At 47.7% G+C, this 20,239-nt stretch overlaps 3 protein-coding genes across 5 annotated transcripts in view; 1 reads left to right on the top strand and 2 right to left on the bottom strand.

The window, feature by feature from the left end:
• LOC147916152 (phosphatidylinositol 3,4,5-trisphosphate 3-phosphatase TPTE2-like) overlaps nt 1-3,733 on the top strand; it is a 59,072-nt gene extending 55,339 nt beyond the window's left edge. The window contains exons 13-15 of the mRNA XM_087435747.1: nt 569-657; nt 1,965-2,035; nt 3,622-3,733. Coding sequence (XP_087291873.1) covers nt 569-657; nt 1,965-2,035; nt 3,622-3,733 — 272 coding nt within the window. The remainder of the gene's footprint in view (nt 1-568; nt 658-1,964; nt 2,036-3,621) is intronic.
• Nucleotides 1-16,966, bottom strand: part of LOC101394705 (mitochondrial ornithine transporter 1) — a 99,024-nt gene extending 82,058 nt beyond the window's left edge. Inside the window, exon 1 of the mRNA XM_087436146.1 lies at nt 16,943-16,966. The gene's annotated coding sequence lies outside the window, so the exon portion shown is untranslated. The remainder of the gene's footprint in view (nt 1-16,942) is intronic.
• Nucleotides 845-19,775, bottom strand: LOC147916151 (mitochondrial ornithine transporter 1-like). Of its 3 annotated transcripts, XM_087436159.1 has the most exons (7): nt 19,113-19,775; nt 18,703-18,752; nt 16,989-17,113; nt 11,003-11,261; nt 6,858-6,995; nt 4,545-4,714; nt 845-4,279 (listed from the first exon to the last, which is right to left on the bottom strand). In XM_087436159.1, the coding sequence occupies exons 3-7, from the start codon at nt 17,041-17,043 to the stop codon at nt 4,182-4,184; spliced, it is 720 nt and encodes a 239-aa protein (XP_087292285.1). In that variant the 5' UTR covers nt 17,044-17,113; nt 18,703-18,752; nt 19,113-19,775; the 3' UTR covers nt 845-4,181. The 3 variants fall into 3 exon arrangements, with proteins under 3 accessions (XP_087292285.1, XP_087292287.1, XP_087292286.1); XM_087436161.1 differs by lacking the exon at nt 6,858-6,995; XM_087436160.1 differs by lacking the exon at nt 18,703-18,752.
• Nucleotides 19,776-20,239: the final 464 nt, after the last annotated feature.

The following is a 20,239-nucleotide window of genomic DNA, read 5'->3' as shown; positions in this document are numbered from 1 at the left end:
CCTTTCTCACTGTGGATGCCACTACTATACATGGGTGAACCAGTAACAGAAATATTCAGTATAGCTTCAAAGTCGCTCATTCCAGAAACATGGCATGTCTTTGGTCAGTCCAGTCAGTAATCTGCTCTGGACGAGGCCTATGATCCCATCAGCAATCACATTTTTGATAAAATGTGAGCAATTATGCATTGCTTTTTGAATGTGAATGTCAGCTTTAAAATTGAGCTTCTTAGGGTATTCCTAATATATGAAAATCGGGTGACACACATTCAACAGTCAAGTTTACTTAGTTAAACTCTAATAGAAAATTGAATACTTGCTTTTCAATAGTGCCCTACGATAACCCTCAAACAAGTGGGCCTTTTTAAAATGTAAACAACAGTATTGCAACTTTATAGAAATAATGATTAACATTTATTTATACATATAGTGATTGGGCCATGAGACCAAGAGTACTTGATAAATACAGGAAGCCTCAATAAGTGAACATGAACTTCACTGTTACACTTATTATCTCCTTATTAGCTAGGTGTATAGTTCTGAATTCCATGTATTCATTCACCGGTAGATCATGAAATCGGAGAAAACAAAGTAATAATTACTCTGTTTGACTGTCCACCTCTCTACGAGGATGTCAAAGTGAAATTTTTCTCTCCGGTGAGTAATCAAGAAACAGCCTATGCCTTTATTCTTGTCTGGTCTTCTAAATGATGCTGGTTTGGGATTTCCTTTGCTACAATTCCCAACAGGGAGAGGATAGGAGATGTCAACCCCTAGCCAGGGAGGGGAGAAAAGAAAAGCAACAAGTCACATCTGTAAAGTTGTTTTAAAAGAAGAGCATATGTAATTTAAAAATTCTTTTGCTCATTTATTTTTTCTAAATTCTATACAACTTGCATGGATTAACTTTCAAATAAGAAAAAATACAGAAACCAAGATGTTAAAACAACAAAGGTATGTTTTACTGTATAGCAGTGATCATGTTTTTGTTTTGTATTATGAAAACACATTGCTCCCCATAATTTACAAAATACTTTACCAGGAGGGAGATTTTACTTTCCTCTGAATTAATTTATAATACATTATAAATAGTATTTTTAATCCAATATTTACTGAAAAACTGAATATCTGCCACTGTCATTACTCTGAATATCATGAGTATAATTTATATTGACGAGTCATAAAATGTATAAGTATTATTCTGTACATAAATTTCTAAGCCTCAATAGTTTCAATTCATATTCCTATTAAATCATCAAACAGAAATGCCAACAAGTAAATAAGCTGATCAATTTAAAACTTATTTTTTCTGTGCCTTCCTTCATCTGCTGCTGGGGGAGAATCTGTTAAGTAATGAAGTGGTAAATGTGTTGAAGCAACTGACCTGGATAGTTCCCACAATGGAATGGTTACCCCTTGAATAAGGGAACAGTCTGTATTCTCCGTCAGTGGTCTCTAAGCAGACACACTGGTATAAGGGCACTGGCCCAGGTGACATTGGTAATACCTGGCCTTTGTGATTTTTTAAGGGCCATGAGATGAGCGCACTTTCAGAAAATTTAGGTATTTCTATCATCAAGAATGACGGTTAATTATCCAATGCAGCAGCTCCTTGTAGAAATGGGTATATTTGGGCATAAATAAGCATAGATCCTTAGTCGATTCTGTTTAGCACTATCTAAACCAGATTAAAAGACCAGTGCCTCAATTTATAAATATCATAGAAAAAATAGATTTCCTTGAAAATTTTGGTAGAAACAGCAAGAGAAAGGAACAGCAGTCTCTTAAAGCCTTCTTTGTGTCTTGAGTATAACGTTATAGACTGTAAGTGCTGCATATTTAATGGCTACAATTGTTTGGTAAATATATAAATGAATAAAGGAATTTTAATCCCTTTGGAATGATTAGTTCTTGGTATCAATTTTAGTATGAAAAATAACCTTTTTTTAACCATGTCTTTTCAGCATATTCGTAACTATTATGACAACTGTCCCTTTTTCCTGTGGTTTCATACATCTTTTATAAAAAATAACAGGTATGGCTATGATATAACCCAGTAGAAACAGTTCAATGTTCAATGTCTGTGTAAGGTGTAATGGCAAGTCTTTTGCTGATTGCCATAAGCTCAATTTATAGAAACCAAAAAATCCTCGCGTCACCACTCTTCACTGCCTTACTCATCTTAATCTGGTTATTTAAAAAATATGGCTCTTCTTGAGACCCACTGTTGCATTATCCTCAAGGTCTATACCATAGGACTGCGTTATACGTTAAAACGTATTATAATCAGATCTCGAGTGTGGTAATAAATCCCTCCCATGGAAGTTTAATAGGAGTCTGCTCAGTACCTTGACTACGGCAGGTCCTCAGTATGTGTTGATTTACTGATGACCGGCCACCACCACATTCTATCCCAAAGTAAGGCGTCATCTAGGGAGGCTTCAGCTAGTTTAAAAGCTGATTGACACATTTATATCAGTGGCAGAAATTATAAGACACAATAAGTATCAACGAAGACAGGTAAAAGAAGTCTCCCATTTAAAAATGATTTTCTAATAACTACATTGGGAAACCTTTTTTTAAAAGTAATTATTAATTTATTTGAAGATTATTCCCAAGCACATTCTACCATATCCAAAAACTCATTCCTGAGTCTATAAGTTCTCCACTTTAAGGAGTATTTGTTCTGTGGTGCTAAAAATTTGAGATTATTGGTATTGCCATGCCATCCAATACAAAAGGAAAAATAATATTCAAAAGATTGTACAGGTGAGTTTTGAAGAAATGGTTGTGATCGTATGTGGCATGAATTGATAGTTCTACACTACATACAAGCCTAGCCTTTTCTTCACATCTGAACTGCATTTAATCACACCTCAAGCCCAGTAAGGCAACAGTCAATTGAACATCTGGCCTACACACTTATAACACACACACATTTAATGGATTTTGATAGAGTGAACTTTGGATTTGATGGAAAATTGTTACGAATTTTAACCCTAGATGGTTGCAAACAATAAACTTGGACTCTTAACACCAGCAAAGTCCCTCAAATGGACATCTGGGTAGAACTTCACTTGATGCTCCTCCTCAAGAGTGGTTCTTGCTAGGAACACGCTTGTCTCCTTTAAAACACCACATTCATACTGGAGAGGCAACAAACTAGATGATTTTCCTCACTTTTATGTTTCTAAAGATTTAACATTTAAATTTCCATACTACTTGGGAAAGCTGCTTTTATTAGTTACAAGATTCTTAATTGGCTGAAAATGCCAACTTTATCATTTAAAAGACACTCAGTATTTTACTACTGGGTTTTAATACACATCTAGTCTCTCTGGCTGATTTCTGTCACATAGAAATTTATTTTATTAAACCCAGATGTCATCAACTCCATTAAAGCCAATGTTAAAAGAATCAGTGACATGTTGTTACTGAGGATGAAGATATTTTGCGTCTCACTAGAGAAAGTGGGAGAGTTGGCTCTGAGAAATGTCAGATACAGAAAAGGGCTGAGACTAGTCATGGCAAGTCTGTCTTAAAGCTCAAACGAGGGTGCCCTGCTGCACGGCTTTTCTCTCAGCCCTAAAATAAAATGTAATGATTTTTTTTCTATTCTAGGCTTCATCTTTCAAGAAGCGAAGTAGATAATCCCCACAACAAAAAAACATGGAAAATTTACCAGGCAGATTTTGCAGTTGAGTTCTATTTTGAAGTCATAACTGACGTCTAGACACAGGAGCCCTTCCAGAACAGATCAATTCTTCCCAAACCCTGCTACATGTTTACAGAGCTTATAAACCTATATCCTTCTCGATATACATTTAAATATATGTAAACATGGTCTTAAGAAATCTATTAAATATATAAAAGATAAAATGTCAGTGGCAATTTTTTCTTCTTCTTCGGAGTATGCCTCACACACAGTTCTCATCCGTGTTGAGACAAACCTGGAACACGGTGCATAGGAACATTAGCCAGCCCTGGTGGTCTCGTGGGTAAGATTCGGTGTGCTCACCACTGCGGCCTGGGTTCGTTTCCCGGTCAGGGAACCACACCATCCGTCTGTGTCGGTAATCACTCTGTGAGCCAAACGTTGGTACGGTTGCGTCCAGCAGCTACAGAGGATAAGCCAGAAAGAACTACACTTTTCACTGCTCTCAAAACACTTTCAAGGTTTATTACCAAGTTTCAAGCTTATTGCAAGCTGATTTGTAGGTGATTTCCTCCCTTATTGGTGATTTCCCACAGGGAAAGCAATTTATATATTTCTTCTTCCCTAAAACAGATCCAGAGGAAATTCACAAATGTTATTCCAGGAAAGAAGTTCGGGATGAACTGCTTCAGCCCCTGTCCTGAGGAAACTGCCAAGCCCAGAGGAAGGTGCTAGAAATTGTTAGGCCATGTTACTCTCTGGGATCCAGAAACTCCCCAGTGCCAGGTGGACCCCCACAAGGGGGCGCAGAGTGCACAGAATCTGCAGCAAGCCCATCATCGGAAGCGGACACCATCACCCCACCTGCTGTCCTTGCAAATACATTTACCTAGGTCATCTTTTGATCTCCCGGATGCAAAAAACGATCGGCTCAGTTCATAGCCGCCGAAGAAGAAGAAATAGCCGGGTACTTCTCGAAGTAAAGTGCTCGAGAGTCCATGGTAGAAGCCCAAGGGGCCATCCTTTCTAAGGATGCTCTTCATGACAGACCACACTGTACTGGGAGGAGACAGAGAGAGAGAGACAGTCACGGCAGGTGAAGCAGCAGGGAAGCAGCTAGTTCTGTAGACAGAGAACCAGAGTTCTAAAAGGCTGCTGTGGCAGGAAATCTCAGAGAAGCACAGATACAATGATTTTATAACAAGTTTTCTCTCCTGAACTACTCTAGGGTAAAGAAATCTTATTAAAATGGATGAATACATTTCTAGAAGTCATTATCAAAGATGTAAAAGAGCTAAGACCCATTTTTTCAACAGTGAATAAGTGAAATTACAATAAGGGGTTGTCCAAACTCAGCAAGAATAAAATGGTATCACATTGCCCAGTCTCTTACCTCCCTCATTTCCTAGCTCCCCGACCTTTCTTTTGATCTGGTGTTTGGAGAGAATTTGTTCAGGTGTTTAGGGTTTGTTTGCTTTGTGTTAGTGCAGGGAAATGAGCAAGTAACAATCAAGACAAAAGAAATTCTAAGAACGGAGCCACAGCTCCTGAAAGGCAAGAAGCACCGAGGATTTAGTTCTTAGAGAGATAAGTGTGCACGAGTTTTTACTTTAGCAGATCAGGGCCCTGCAGCAGCCGGAACGCAGGACTCCTTCCATCTAGACTCCTCTTCCTGATGGCGTGCGCCACGGCAGGAAGGAGAGTGCCAGAAACCACACCCTCGGTAGGCTTGGTGAACCCCTGGCTCCTCATTCTGTTCTCAAAGAGCAGGTGACTCGGTTTGGACCAATAAAGATCAAGCCCTGAGGTGATAAAGGCCACCTGCATTTAATGATTATCTTCCTTCCTCCGACTTCAGCAGGCTTCGTCAGCCGTGACCCATCAGCCAGGTTCTCCCTGCAACGCTGCTCTCATTCTCTGATGCGAATGTAACAGGGTAATCCAGCTCAACACAGTTAGCCCACTTCCAATCCGAGTCTTAACCCCAAGCTACCGTACAGCCCTGCGTGGCCACTGCTCTGCCTAAAATAAAGTTAACCAACATTTACTTTCATGCAAGGTGTCCTTCGACATAAGTCCTTCGGATCTAGCAATTATTTTCTTTAAAAGTACCTTAAACAACTTCCAAGGGGCATGAGGGCAACTTTCTGCGTGCTGTTAATGTCCTATTTCTTAATCCAGGCACTGGTTACAAAAGCGTGTTCATTTTGTGACTATTTATAGAACTGCACACTTATGATTTCTGTGTGTATTCACGGTACTGTGTGTGCATTATACTTCCATAAAAAGTCTTAAAGACTTACACTTTTGGACTCCAGGCTATGAATAATAGATTCAAATTGGCTGTAATGAAAGTCAAGGGTGCAGAAAATAGGACTCTGTTGCAAACCCCATCCTTGCTACAAGGAGACTGACAACTCTGAAAATGGTCAATTTATCTACTGGTTTTCCCCAGCAGATTTACAGGCTTTGAGTTAACCACAGCAATATCCACCCCCAGAATTTCAGTCAGCCAGATGTTAAGATAAATAAGCAAGTTTTGAGGTTAATAAGGATAATAAATTGCTTTACAATTCAAATAAATCATATGTATATGATATATATACCTTAACCTGGTAATTAGAATCTCTCAAGACTGAGTTGGAGAGGAATTTGATCACTGAAGAGTAGCTATGCTTACAATGGTTTTGCTGAGTGTTTCCAGAACTAAGGCCTTTTGTAGGTATACTTCAAGGATTAGGGAGGAAGGTAAAGGAAGTTACCAGTAGGATCTGAGGTGATCAGCCTGAACACCCATGTGAAACCTGGGAATGGGCATCAAATATTCATCTCACAACCCAAATTGGCCCTTACGAAGGCTCAGCTCTCCGAGTTCCAAAGGTGTCGGCCATATGCCTCCAAATACAGTTGGGGATCATGCCTTACGCACTCAACAGGCCAAAAGGGATATAAGCTCCTAGCTTCATCACTTGTGGGGTATTAAATATCTGCCTACGATGTTCTGTGGGGTGGATGGTGGGTCCGACCATCACAAACAGTCTGTTCAGAAAATTATTCTGACTGGTTGAAGAAAGTTCTAGAAACAATATTTTGGAGTAGACAAATCTGCCTCTATATCTGCCACTTAATTTTAGTACAATATATTTTTAAAAATACTCAGTACATGTTAGAGACCCAACGTTTGTGCCCAAGCGGTGCTTACTTCTGGCTTTTCGCTATCTTTCCCGACGTCTCCATTTCATACATGGCCTGTAGCCGGCACTTCACCAGCTCAGTGGGGCAGAGCACCAGGGCAGCGAATGCGGAGGCAAAGGACCCGGCGGCTACATTCTGCAGATCACTGAAAGGACACAGCACAGGAGACCAATGACCTGCCCGGTTACCCATTCGGGCAGCACTCACCATGCGGAAGACCTGGTGGGAACGGAGGGCGAGGATGAACGGAGGAAATGCTTCCTGAGGGCCCCCCAGAAACGTGTGCCTGCTGTTTCATCTAAGGATCCCACAACTGTGAGGTTGACAGCAACACCCCAATTTCCATACGGAGAAAATGACACTTAGAGATGACACGTGCCCAAAGTCACAGAGCTACTACGTGGCAACGCTAGGATTCAGACCCCGGTCTGCCTGACTGCAAATCCATGCTCTTTATTAGTCACGGTGCTGTGGACTGAATGTCGTGTCCCCCACCCTCAGATCCCTATGTTGAAGCCTTAACCCCCAAGGTGCTGGTACTGAGGGGGCCCTGTGGGAGGTGAGTAGGTCTCGATGAGGTCATGAGGGTGGAGTCCTCATGGTGGGATTAGTGCCTTTAGAAAGAGACCAGAGAGCTGGGTCGTGCTCTCTCTCTGCCATGTGAGGACACAGCGGGGTGTCCCTCCGCAAACCAGGAAGAGGGCCCTCACCAGACACTGAATCAGCCAGCACTTGATCTTGGACTTTCCAGCCTCTAGAAGTGCGAGTGACAAACGTCTGCTGGTTAAGCTACCCAGTCAATGGTATTTTGTTATAGCAGCCAGAACAAGAAACACAGTGACATACAAAACAAAACCAAAAACGTATGGAAAGGAGGAAAAAATTACCTGTAGCCCCATCACCCAAACACACACACTGCTAATACTTGAGTGTATCTGCCACTAAGCTTTAAATAAAACGAGGTTCTGAGGCCATCCCTACACGCGCAGAATCCACCTGGAGCAACGGAGCACATAACTGCCACAGACAAAAACCCAGGATAAATTTTTAACCAAGAAACTGCCACTGCAAAAAGATTTCCCAGTTCAGCCGATGACCTCCTCGACCTCAGGAACCCGGACGGCACGAGGAAGGCGCGATGGTGCCGCAGAAGGGGGTGAGGCCGGTGCACGTCAGCAGCCCGACGCAAATCTAGACAGAGGAATGAATGCACTTTAGTCCAAAAATGGAAGCATTCGCCTCATCTCCTGTGGGTTTAGTACCACCAGCCACAGTCCCCAGCAGGGTTGTGAAACTGGAATCCAATGCGAGTCCAAGAATAAGGGGGAAAGTCTGAGAAATTGCCAGAAGACTTCTCGGAGAGTTCCCAGGGGTCAGAAAAGAAGATCCTTTCCAAACCCTGGGACGGGGTTTTGTCACGTGGGACGCGACAATCCTTCCTAGGACGGGAATTACTGAACTGCTCACAGCAGGACAACTGGCTCCCTGGTGCTCACCTGTTAAATACCAGCATCCTGCTGTCACTGGACAACCAAGACGTGTCACACATTTCCAGAAGAGCCCTAGGAGGTCATCCCCTCAGCTGATTGCCCAAGGGAGAGAGATTCCCTAACGATTTTTCTCCAAACTGTGAGCAAAAGCCTAATAGACCTACCACATCCAGTTGTGCTAAAGTTACATTAAACTAACAGTCACATACACTAACGTCAAACATCAGTATAAAATCAAGGCCTGCCTCCCATCTCAGCCCCGACCTCCTGTGCCCCATTCGGTGACGCAGGTGGATGTAAGGCGGGTCCCCAGGGGCCGAGCTGGCCTGTTACTACAAACCCAGGTTTCTACGAGTTGGCTCGGGGTGAGGCTTTCTTGCAGGAGGAAGACACTGCCTGCAGTATGGACTTCCTTTTGATCTTAGAGAATTAAAGGTCAAACCATTTCCAGACGACAGCCAGACACACAACTGTACGTGCACACGGCTTTCCAGTGTGTGGACACTGCCCACTGCCGCTCACTCCGTTCCTTCCCCTCCACTCCTACTTGGCTCGTTTGTCAAAACCAAAGCTTAAATGGTTTCCACCGTCTTCCGGCCAGCCTGCAGGTCCACGCTTGCCTCCCTCAGGGACTCTCTGTCAACCTGCTGACAGGCAATAGTCCACGAGGGTCCCAGTTTGCCAGGTTTGCTGGAACAAAGGTGGCACCAATAAACGCAGCTGGCTGGTCAATCTAAGATGCAGTAACAGCTCGGACGCTGAGTGAACACCAAGCACATTGTTACAAGGCAACCACAAGGCCACACCAGACGTGCAGTGGACTCTGGCTCTCTAATGAACCCCCTCCTCTGCCAGTGCACTAACTGAGCGCCGCGCACCCCCGGCTGGGCCCACGGTGTAAACGTGCGGAACTGGAATGGAAACGGCGCCAGGCGTGGGATGGGATTTTGTAAGAACCGACTGTTTGCCACCCATCCGACAAACATGTACCTGGACACCCCTGCTGTGTACCACCCCGTCCAGCCAAAGGTCGAAGGGGAACACTAGGCAGGGTAGCGCAAACAGAGAGCAGACAAATGTTGACGATGTCACTGCAGAAATCCACCGGGTTCTCACAGGCACTTTTCTTTTCACTACTTCTGCTTACTAATCTTTTCTCTAGCTCTGACCCCTACGAAACATTCCGGAGCCCCGAATGTGGCTGTAGGGAAAGACTGCGGGACGGGGGCTCAGAAGACACGGCTTTGCGTCCCACTTTCTCGGTTACTAACCAGTGATCCCGAGCCCGTCCGTGTCTGCGCTCCAGTCTCCCCGTCTCCCACACAGACACCACCACCTGCCTTGCTCCCCTCACAGGACCAGGGTGAGGGCTAGAACCACGACATACACGTCAGAGCTGTGTAAACTAAGGCAGCATTTCCCAATAGCTAACGAGCAAACGCTGTCTGCAGGATGAAAAAGCAGCAGCCCCACAGGTTCAAAAAGATGAGAGAGCTGGGTTAGGCCAAGTGAAACAGGATGGTTTCTTTCCTGCAGGACTCCCTCCAGAATCTCTTGTGGTTGCTCACTGTGTCCCTGTCTTCTCCCCTCATTTGTCCCTCTCAAAGGATGCTGAAGGAGACCTACACTCTAGGTCTCCTCGAGTAGAAGGTTTCTCCCTGGAGTGGGCAGAGCTACAGTCCCTACAGTGTCCCTTCTGTCAGTCTCTGTCGTGGGGACCACAGCCTCCTGGGTTGTCTCCTGCTTATTCCTTCCTCTCCTTCCTGACCCCTCTGTGCTGGAGGGTCCCAGCACCAGTGCTAGCCCTCTATAGACACTGTCTCCCTGGGGGATCTCATCCAGTCCCAGGCCTCTAAACACAAGCTCCCTCCATCAAGATGGAATTCCTGTCTACAAAAGGGCACATCTTTAGACCTCTAGTCACCCCCAGAGAACATTTCTACAGAAAAGGAACCCACTTTAGTCATGTGGGACCTGTAGCTGCATAGGGTTTCAAACTCCTACCAAAACAACCAGTAAGACCACCCTTTGCAACCATGAAGCTGATACAATAATTTTAAGTGATTTAAAACAAATCAATCTTCAAAGGAGGGATGGCTAAACACCCCAGTAGTCTCCAAATTCTTTTCAGTCTCTGTATCATGAATACCCAAGGGATGACCAAGCACAAGCTCAAGTCGGATGTTTGGGACAGACTTGGCCAAACAGTAGGTTCACCTGCATCTTCTCAGATGCGTCTGACCCTTCCTAAAATTCCAAGTTTCTCCTCAAACCTAGTTGGCTCAGGCAACTTCTTCCAATGCTCTGCACTTTGCTGATGAACTGGAGCCCAAAAGGTGGATCACAAGTTGTGTCTATGGTTTCAGTCCAGCACTTCTGCCCACGAGAGAAGTAGCACCACCATCAGCATCTGAAAAGCATTTCCTGAAGAATACCAGCACGTAAGGGCGGTTCGTTCTCCATGGTGGGTCGTGGGCAATTCTCCTTTTGCATAACGCATACGTGTTTGCTAAGTTTTATACAATGACGGGGTATGACTTCATAATCAGAAAGAAAGCAGTTATTTTAAAAAATGAAACATCCTTGTCCGTAAGGTATCATAAAAATTATGACAACAGTATTGTTTTTTAAAACAAACAGAGTGTCAGTGTCCTCGACTCACCTCAGCCTTGCCTGCTTGTCCAATCCAACCACTTTCCGCACCACCTGCTGGCAGAACCCGTAGCACATGAAGAGGACCGAGTTCTCGGTTACGTTGGCGATCAGCGCCAGGCTGGTCCCCCTGTAGAAGCCCCGGAAGCCCACCTGGGCGTAGGTCTTCAGGCAGCAGTCGGTCAGGCCCCTGTACAGGCCAGGGAACGTCTGCATCTTCACTTTCATGGTGTCGAAGGGCTGCCCAGTCAGGACGCAGGCTGTGCCCCCTGCAAGCAGGGCAGAGTCCTTCTCCAGCACACGTCTACAGCAGTGTTTCAGAGTGCAGCCCCAACTACCCATGGAAATGAGGGACAGGCAGCCTACGCCAGGGCTCACCTCTGCTTCAGTTCATTTTCACCTATTTCCCCCATATCTTCTAGCCGAGTCCAATAAACAACTTCTAGGAGTTCCCTAACGTGCCCAGCAGCCAGCTCCAGCCCTGCAGGAGCTCACACGTGGTAGGGGACAGATGTGTGCTCAACAGTGAAAGCTACGGGATGCAAAGGTGGGGTGTGTGTTCAGGAGCATCGGCAATGGGGTCAGAGGGACCTGGGCTTGAAGCCCGGCTCTGCTGTGAGACCCTGGACAAGCGATGTGACTTCTAAGACTCAACTCCTGAGCTGTGTCCATCTCGGGGGTTAGTGTGAGGACTAAATAAAACTGGATGAGGGGCCGGCCCCGTGGCTTAGCGGTTGGGTGCGTGCGCTTCGCTGCCGGCGGCCCGGGTTCGGATCCCGGGTGCGCACTGAGGCACCACTCCTCCAGCCATGCTGAGGCCGCGTCCCACGTACAGCAACTGGAAGGATGTGCAGCTATGACAGACAGCTATGTACTGGGGCTTTGGGGGAAAAATAAATAAATAAAATCTTTAAAAAAAAAAAAAAAAAAAAACTGGATGAGAAGGCTTAACCTAATGCCTGCTACACAACAAGTGGTTAATAAACAGCAGTGTGTGTGTGTGTGTGTGTGTGTGTGTGTGTGTGTGTGTGTGTGTGGCATTATAAAAGGGAGGAGGGGAGAAATCTGGGAACAGTTAATCATTCTGCCTAATGCCCAGTGGTACTGATGACTATCAGAAAAGCAAGAGAGGAACAGGCAGCAGATAAAGAAAACAAAGAGCCTGGCTAATTAATCCCTGAGGAGCTAAATATTTGACCCTATGAAAAAACCTCTAATTTGGACTGTCCCCATTAATGATTTGCATTCCAACAGGGAATGGACTGAAACTTACCTCTGCTTGACACAAACCCTATATTTATAAGCTTTTATACTCTAAGAGTATTAAATACAGCAGAATCTAAATTGCATTAGATGACTTCAATAAAAATTCTGAAGGTAGGGAAAAGAATGAGCCATAACGCCTCTATAATATCTCCAGACCCTGGACTGGGGTCAGCATTCTGGGAACCGCCACTGGCGAACGCCTTCCACTTTCCTTGGGCCCCAGACGTGCCCTGCTTGTGTCAGGAAACATAACCACTGGATGAGGTTATTAAAGCCTCATCAAAGTTGAAGAGAAGGCTTACATAAAATATTTAAGAAATGCAGTTTCCCAACTTTCACATTATACATAGTCACTCTGACTAAGCTGTGGAAAGTAGAGATGGGGGAGGGGCTGTCAAGAATAACTCCCAATTAACTATTGGCAGAGAAACAGACATGTCCAAAGAGTCTGAAAGCTGTCTGACCTCTCCTTTAAGCGATCACAAGTCTGATCTCCGTGACCCTATCACTATTGTTTGTTTCTTCTAGGAGAGTAACGATATATTTCTGCTTTGTCTTGCCAAATTATCACCAATTCTGAATTGGTGGAATATAATTTAATAAGATTTTACTGTAATTAGAGTTATTCTCTCTCAGGTACTGCTAGACTAAAATCAAAAAAGATCCTAATTATAGCCAAATAATTCATTCCAAAAGAAGAGGTGAACGTCAGGATTTAAGTGGGTACATAATTTAGATAATCTAGATGCAGGTAAGCTCAATTAAGCATATAATTCAGAGTATCATAAGATTTTAATTTTTATATATAACATTACTCTGTATTAAAAAAATATATATTTTAACTGGAAGTTTTCTGTATTTTTTTTTTTTGAGGAAGATCAGCCCTCAGCTAACATCGGATGCCAATCCTCTTTTTGCTGAGGGAGATTGGCCCTGGGCTAACATCCATGCCCATCGTCCTCCACTTTATATGGGATGCCGCCACAGCATGGCTTGACAAGCGGTGCGTCGGTGCGCGCCTTGGATCCGAACCTGCGAACCCCGGGCCGCCACAGCAGAGCGCGTGCACTTAACCACTGCCACTGCGCTGCCACCGGGCCAGCCCCATGGAAGTTTTCCATATTGTAACCCAATCATCCTGAACAGTTCAGTTATCACAGATTACTACAATATGCATGGGTTGTATATCTGTAACAGTTACATTTCCAACAGAGAGAAGGCAGGAGGCTAATGAATTTTCAAATGCCAGCTCCAATTCTCTCCTTGCACCCACGGAGGTAAGCTGATTTCCTCTGTCACGTACCACACACAAATGACCCTGTGGCAGCCCTCACCATGCCCCCTCCAGTGGATGATGACTATTCTGAACACCAGCACCAACCGCTGAGCCCGACACCTAGCAGGTCTTCAGATATTTATCAAGTTAAGGAAGCAATAATTTACAGGAATTAAATATCTTCCCACTGGCTTGGAGCTCAGACCTGTGATCATCTCCTTCTCCTTAAGAGACAAACAGAAATAGCCTCTGCATCCTTTCGGAGGTGTCACAGTTGCATTTTATTCTGTAAGAGAGGCGCTCAGGTGGTGCTGCTCCCCACACTTGACCAAGGCTGGTGCCGGGGATTTTCAGTCCTCGACACAGTGGAGTCAGCAAATGATGAGCAGCTGAGGAAACTGGAGGGGCAGGACAGCTCAGAGGGAGGGCAGAGGTGAAACTCCAGACGCAGACCTTCAACCAGAAGGATCTGCTCCACCCACGCAGAGGCGGGACCCGCAAACCCCTCCGGGGGCAGTCATTAAATGTTCCATTTAACAGTACAGAGAAGTGCATCATTTTCAAAACATTCCAATCAAAGAAGACTTTCAGTTTGTTTTTAATTTTGACATTTGAGAGGATAAACTTCAATTCTCTAAAATGTGACATTCCCCCAGTACACTGTTAAACAGGCACACTGCATCAGAGCAGTCCGAGTAGGGCGTGTTATTTCATAGTTGCTAAACCACGAAGTCTTAAAGCACTACCAAGGTTTCCCTTCAAGGCCACTTGACTTTTGAGATGCACGCTGCCTCATTTCAATGGTTATCCAATTACCACCTCTCTCCTTCAAATCCTCCCCCTGCTGGCTGCCTGGGGCTCTCGATCCTTCTCTGGAATCTCTCCCACAGCAGCACAGATAGACAGTGCTGGCTTCCCGGCACTTCAGAGGAGAGGAGTGGGGCTGAAAACCTGTTTGGTGGGGGAGGTTCATTCACAAGAAAAAGGAGAGACACGGAGAAGAACTATGTATGCTACAGCCACGTCACCTCAGACCACAACTGGCTCTGCTCTCAGGCATGCATCACTCTCCTGGGTGGACTGTGCACACAAAGCACTAGGGGTGGTCCTCTCCTCTTGGCAAGAGCCAGCCGAAAGATCCCAAAGCCCAACCGTTTCCCCATCCAGAGAGCTGGGGCTGGGGCAGCGAAGGCTCCAAACTAACACCCCTCTCTGGGAATGCTGTTGGCCCATTATGTAGTATTAACAGACAACGGAACTAGACAAGGACCCAAGCAACCAAAGTCCTAGCCCTGTCTTTATACCATCTAGCTGTGCAACCTTGAACAAAACCACCGTCCCTCTCTGGGCCTCTTTTTCTACATATACAATGAACATTAGAGCCAGTGGTCTCTAAAGGCTCTTCTAGGTCCATCATTTGAATACACGGACCCCTCCCAAGTGGGACTGCTGCTCCCATTTGCATTCCATGTGCCTCCCAGCAGAAAGTTCTCAGGTCACTAACGGGAACCTCCTCTGCCCAGAGCCAGGACAGGCTCAGACCCTCTGCAAAGGAGCCGGTTATCCTTGGAAGTTAGAACCACCCAGGGCAGCGCTGCAGCAGTGAGGGGCGACCCTGCGCACCAGCACAGGAAGAAACCCCCACCCACAGTGATCGGGAAGATGAACTGCTGGTCGTGTAAGGGCCCGATGCATGTGAATACTGTTGCAGAGAAGCACATCCACCAGCAAATGCCTCACACACCAGACTCCCAACAATACTGTTGCAATTTATATCTTTAAAATTTACTGTACATTATAAATGTGGCCCCCAATACCTGTCCACACATAAATGCCTTTCTAGCAAAAGGTAAGCATTTTAATTCTATCATAGCACATCCTATATCTTTGATTGACTGAAGGCCATTTAATTCCAAAACCTGAGAATATCTCCTGTGGTTAAATACCCTCCCATTGCGGAAACAAAAACTGAGCCCAAAGGGTTCACAGAATGGTAAGAGGATGCCAGAGGCAGGCGAATGGTTCCATGTTCCCATGGTCAGTGTCCTCTGAACGTGGCATGTGAGCAAGGGAGCCTGGGGGCTGCAGCTTGATTCCACGGCAGGATGAGGGGCTGACCCAAAGTCACACAGTTGGCAAGAGGCCACTGGGCAGAACCCGGGTGGCCCTAAGTTTCCCCTGCTCCTGGAGTGGGACACTCCTTGCACTCTCTTGCTCTCTAACCCGGGAGCCTGTGCCCTCCCCTGCACTTCTTATCAGCGTCTGCAATGTGCTCTCTGGCCTTTTTCTTTTTGGTGAGGAAGATTGTCCCTGAGCTAACATCTGTGTCCATCATCCTGTATTTTGTATGTGGGACACCATCATAGCATGGCTTAATGAGCAGTGCGTAGGTCCACGTCCACGCCCGGGATCAGAACCCATGAACCCGGGGCCACTGAAGCGGAGCCTGTGAACTTAACCACTACACCACCAGGCCAGCCCCTCTGGCCTTCCTCATTAGCCTACCTTGGCCGACCTTTGGATTATGGGAAAATACTTTGTTCCTCTCTGAACCCGACTTCTTTTCTATAATTAAGAACAGGATAAGAGGAGGCGGCTCTCCGACTACACTTGGGCTCTTGACCCAGGAGGTCCCACCAGATAAGAGGACAAAGGGCAAGCCACCCCCCTGGCCTCTCCACTCCGGGGAGCTGTGACTCATTATAAGAATCGGTGCGGGAGGCAAGGGTAGACCGGGGTTTTCATCCGAGAAGTATGAGCATTCCAGTGGTCCTCCAGCCCTAAAATAACACAGGAACCTGGAGAACCAAGTTACCACCCCTGCACATCCACCTCTGCCATTCGCCTCAGGCTGAGTAAGGTGATCTCTTTAGAGAGTAGCCTGCGTGTTGCAAGTGCTGCCCGGGAGTGCTGACCTGTGCCCATGGGGCCGCCCACCATTCCCCCACAAATCCTAGGGCCTCTCCTTTCCTCTCAGGGCTTTAAGACACAATCGAACGTCAGTCTCATTTACCAAAGACACTTCTAAAGGGTGTCCTCCTTTCTCTCCCTGGCAGCAGGAAGGTCAGTAACTGGGATTTCCCTGGAGAGATGGCACGGTGTGATTTTTGCACTACAAGGGCTCTGAAGACTGCCAGGCTCAGAGTGGAAGCCCACGTCACCCACATATCCCAGCTGTGTGACCATGGACAAGGGACGTCAGCTCTGAGCTGCGATGTCTTCCAGCTGTAAACTGGCGATGCCCGCACCCCGACTCAAAAAGTTTTATCACAACGGGAACTACTCCACCTTCTGCCATGCTTGGACACAGTATTACACTTCCATCAAATGGCTTCATCCCAGAGTTAAGGCGTATTGCCTCTGGAGTGACCAAGGTAACGCGTTCACCACGCTCTCACTCGACCTCACCTGTAGAAGGTACTGGGAGGAGGGGACGGGTCTTCTCTGGGATTACCTGCGGCCCCTGCCGTGAGGTCAATGGCAGCCTGGATGGCAGGATTGGACTTCATGTTCGTCTGCTCCTCTGCTGGGCTCCGTGGAAGGCAGCTCTCTGGAGCTTAGGACAGGCGCCTCATATCCCTGGGAGGGGGGAAGGGTTCACCATCAGTCAGACCCCTGCAGCCTCCCTTTCTCTAGGCCTGCTGCCTAGTTACCGGGCCTGAACTTCTGGGACCCGCGAAAGGGGCTCTACTCGCTCCAAAGGAAGAGGGCTCAAGGTGTCCATGCAGCTTAGCCGTGGCCTCCCCTCTCCCGCCCACCACCTCCCCACGGAAAGCTCACGGCTGAAAAACCTTCCCTGAGTATCAACACCACAGCCACAGGAGGGGGGCACCTCAACCGACCTTTCTGAAAACCTTAGAAACAAATGCCAAATAAGTGAGCCAACCACAGACGGCTCACATCGAATTAGTTTTCAGACGTGACGTGGATCTATCAGTCCACCAGGCTCAGTCCGAAATCCAGACAGTGGCCTGTGCTGGGTCTCCAAGAGGAGGTCACCAAACAGTCTGGGAAGGAGCAGGTCAGGAGCTCTGCTGAGTAACACAGGCCGATGACACTGAATGCCTGCTCTGCCACCAGGGGGCTCCCTGGGCCTCTAGAGCTGGGGGTCCCCATCTATACAAGGTGAATAATAAAAGTATTGTCATCATAACACAAAGGCCATCACAGATAGCCACGTCAGCACCAAATGTTACTGTCATCGTAGTCCCCTCCAGAGCTCAACTGTGAATGTGCACTCAAATCACCTGGGGACCTCGTTAAACCGCACATTCCGAGGCGACAGGCCTCAGCTGGGGCCGGAAACGCTGCCCGTCTTGACTGCTCCCTCGCAGATGAGGCGGATAAGGCCTGGCCACCAACCACTCTGAAGAGCAACACCTGGTCCACCGTGTCCCAAATTTGCTGGATAAGAACCACCTGGGGCACTTGTTCAAGATTCAGATAACCAGGCCTCCCTCCTGGAAACCTTGATTCAGGAGGTTTGGGCTGAAACCTAGGAAGTTTGGGAAAACTAGAGTCTACTACTCTACTTTTAGACAAAAATCAGTTATTGCTGAGCATGGACTTAATAAACATCGACTAGAAAAAGGAAAGTTGGCTCCTTAACATAGAATATTCAAATAACCAATTCAGCGACAATTCCGTATGGTGTTCAAACGATGTAAGTGACTTATCCGTGAATAACAAGGAATTTTTATTCCTTGCACTGAAGACCTGTGTGATCCCAGTCAGGCCACCTCTCAGAGGGGGGGTGGGGGGGGCTGCCGGGTCATTGACAAACGCCAACATCATCCTCAACGCCAGCAGAAAACAATCTTAGCCAACAAGTTTTTTAACCACTTGAAGCATGCTGCCAATGACCAGACACCAAAAATCTTCCTTTCTTTACAAAAACTTTTAAAACCAGCAACAAGAAAAACACAGTACTTAATAAAGCAACTGAAACATACAAGACACCGATTTTATGTTATTGATGGGCCTGGAGAGGCAGGACCAATTACCAAGGTTGATAAGGTGGTGGCCATCGGGCATCTAGAGAAGGACATCAGAGTCTAATCCACTCTCCTCCTTTTCCAGATGGAAAACGGAGAACACAGGAAGACAAGGGCCTGTCCAAGGTCATACGACTAGCCACGGGTAGAGAGAGGATTCAACTCAAGTCTCACCTTTTGGGTCTGTGCTTACTAACCAATACTTAATTCCAGAATATTCCAACCTGGCAAAAAGAAAAAAAAAAAAAAACACTGAATCCTGCATTTCAGAGGAAAATGGGGGCGAGTGGGGAGAGAAGTCACACAGGCAGGTCACATCCAGTGTGGCCTATTGGTGTGTTCATTCCTTTTGTTGTGGGCATTTCTTTCTTAGAAGGAAAGAAAGGCATATGTTATCAAGGTGAATTCAACGCTTTAGGTAAGCCAGACTTAAACACACCAAATCCTACAAATAACTACTTGAATTGTTAGGATAGTAAACAGTGATGGGAACTAACAGATTAACTCAGAGGGTGCGGGCAATTGATTCAAATGATGCGTAGTTTTGGCTTGAAGACGTAGGGCTCGGGGGAGGCAAGACTAACCAGCAGGAGTTGAAACCCATTCGTGAGCCTTCGGTACCGCTTGGAACAGAAAAACGGAATCGTTTCAGCGTCCCTTTACCCCTCTTTCAAACTACACCAGGGTCCCACTTCGGGAGAGACAGCCAACAGCGCCAATCATACATCCTTCGCGTTCCTCAGGGAAATTAACTTCGTATGGGAGAATCCGACGAGGCACTTCCCACCACGTACACGAACCGCCACGGAAGATTCCAGCTTCAGGCTGAAGCTGGCGCGGCGGGGGCCGGAGCACAGGGGCGCTCGGATGCACACCAGGCTCGCCCCCAAGCAGCCCGGCGAGGCGCTCCTCCTCCGGGCCGGAATCCTGGTCCGCACAGGGGCAGCGCGAGAAACCAGTTCCAGCTTTCCCAACGTCCGCTGACTCGGCCCGGCAGCCTGCCGGAGTCACCCATTCATCGGCGCCTCCAGCCTCCCCGGCGCTCGGGCGGCGCGGAGCGCGGAGGCCAGCTGCCACCACGGGGGCAAAGGAGGGCAGCGTTTTCCAGCAGGTGACCCCCGCGGGGAGGCGGCCGCCCAGCCCGCCGTCCCCCCGGCGGCGCCAGGGCGAAGGGCGCCGCGGGTCCCGGGGCACGTGCGCGGCGCGGCGGGCCGACCCCGGACCTCCGCCCGGCTGCCCGGGGAGGTCGCGCCGCCCGACCGGGGAGGCGCTCCCCCTCCCGCTCCCGCTCCCCACGCCCACCGGGCTCCCGCGAGCGCCGGGCCGGGGCTGAGCTCACCGCCACGTCCCGCTCGTCCCAGCTCGGGCTCCGCCGCCAGCTCTCGGCTCCCGCTCGGCGCTGGGGCGGCCTCTTAACACCCACGTCGGCCGCGGCCCCGCCCCCCGCCCCGCCCCGCGCGGGAGCGCACCCGGCGGGCGAGGAACCGGCGGCGCAACGGATGGGCGGGCGGCGCAACGGATGGGCGGGCGGCGCGGGGCCGGGAGGTGCCTCCCGGGGCAACGGAAGTCGGCGGTGCGTTGAGGCCGCGGGGGCGCCGGGAGCTGCGGGAGCCGGAGGAGACGGGGCGCCGCCTCCAGGGTGCTTCCCTCCCCGCAGGTTCCCGGAGGCCTCGGCGAGCCTCGGCTGCAGTCTGACCTCAGGCGGGCCGGG

The sequence above is a fragment of the Ceratotherium simum genome, chromosome 10, assembly GCF_057802395.1.
Source record: "Ceratotherium simum simum isolate JZ-2026a chromosome 10, ASM5780239v1, whole genome shotgun sequence".
Taxonomy (NCBI): Eukaryota; Metazoa; Chordata; class Mammalia; order Perissodactyla; family Rhinocerotidae; genus Ceratotherium; species Ceratotherium simum.
The sequence above is the reverse complement of the archived record's forward strand: the minus strand, read 5'-3'. Positions and strand labels throughout refer to the sequence as shown.

Excerpts from the sequence above, each read along its gene's own strand:
- LOC147916151 (XM_087436159.1), bottom strand. The coding sequence starts at position 17,043 with ATGAAGTCCAATCCTGCCATCCAGGCTGCCATTGACCTCACGGCAGGG. Across the intron at positions 4,715-6,857 it reads AAGATAGCGAAAAGCCAGAA|TACAGTGTGGTCTGTCATGA; the intron begins GTAAGCACCGCT and ends GTCTCCTCCCAG. Across the intron at positions 4,280-4,544 it reads GAGATCAAAAGATGACCTAG|GGAAGAAGAAATATATAAAT; the intron begins GTAAATGTATTT and ends GATCTGTTTTAG.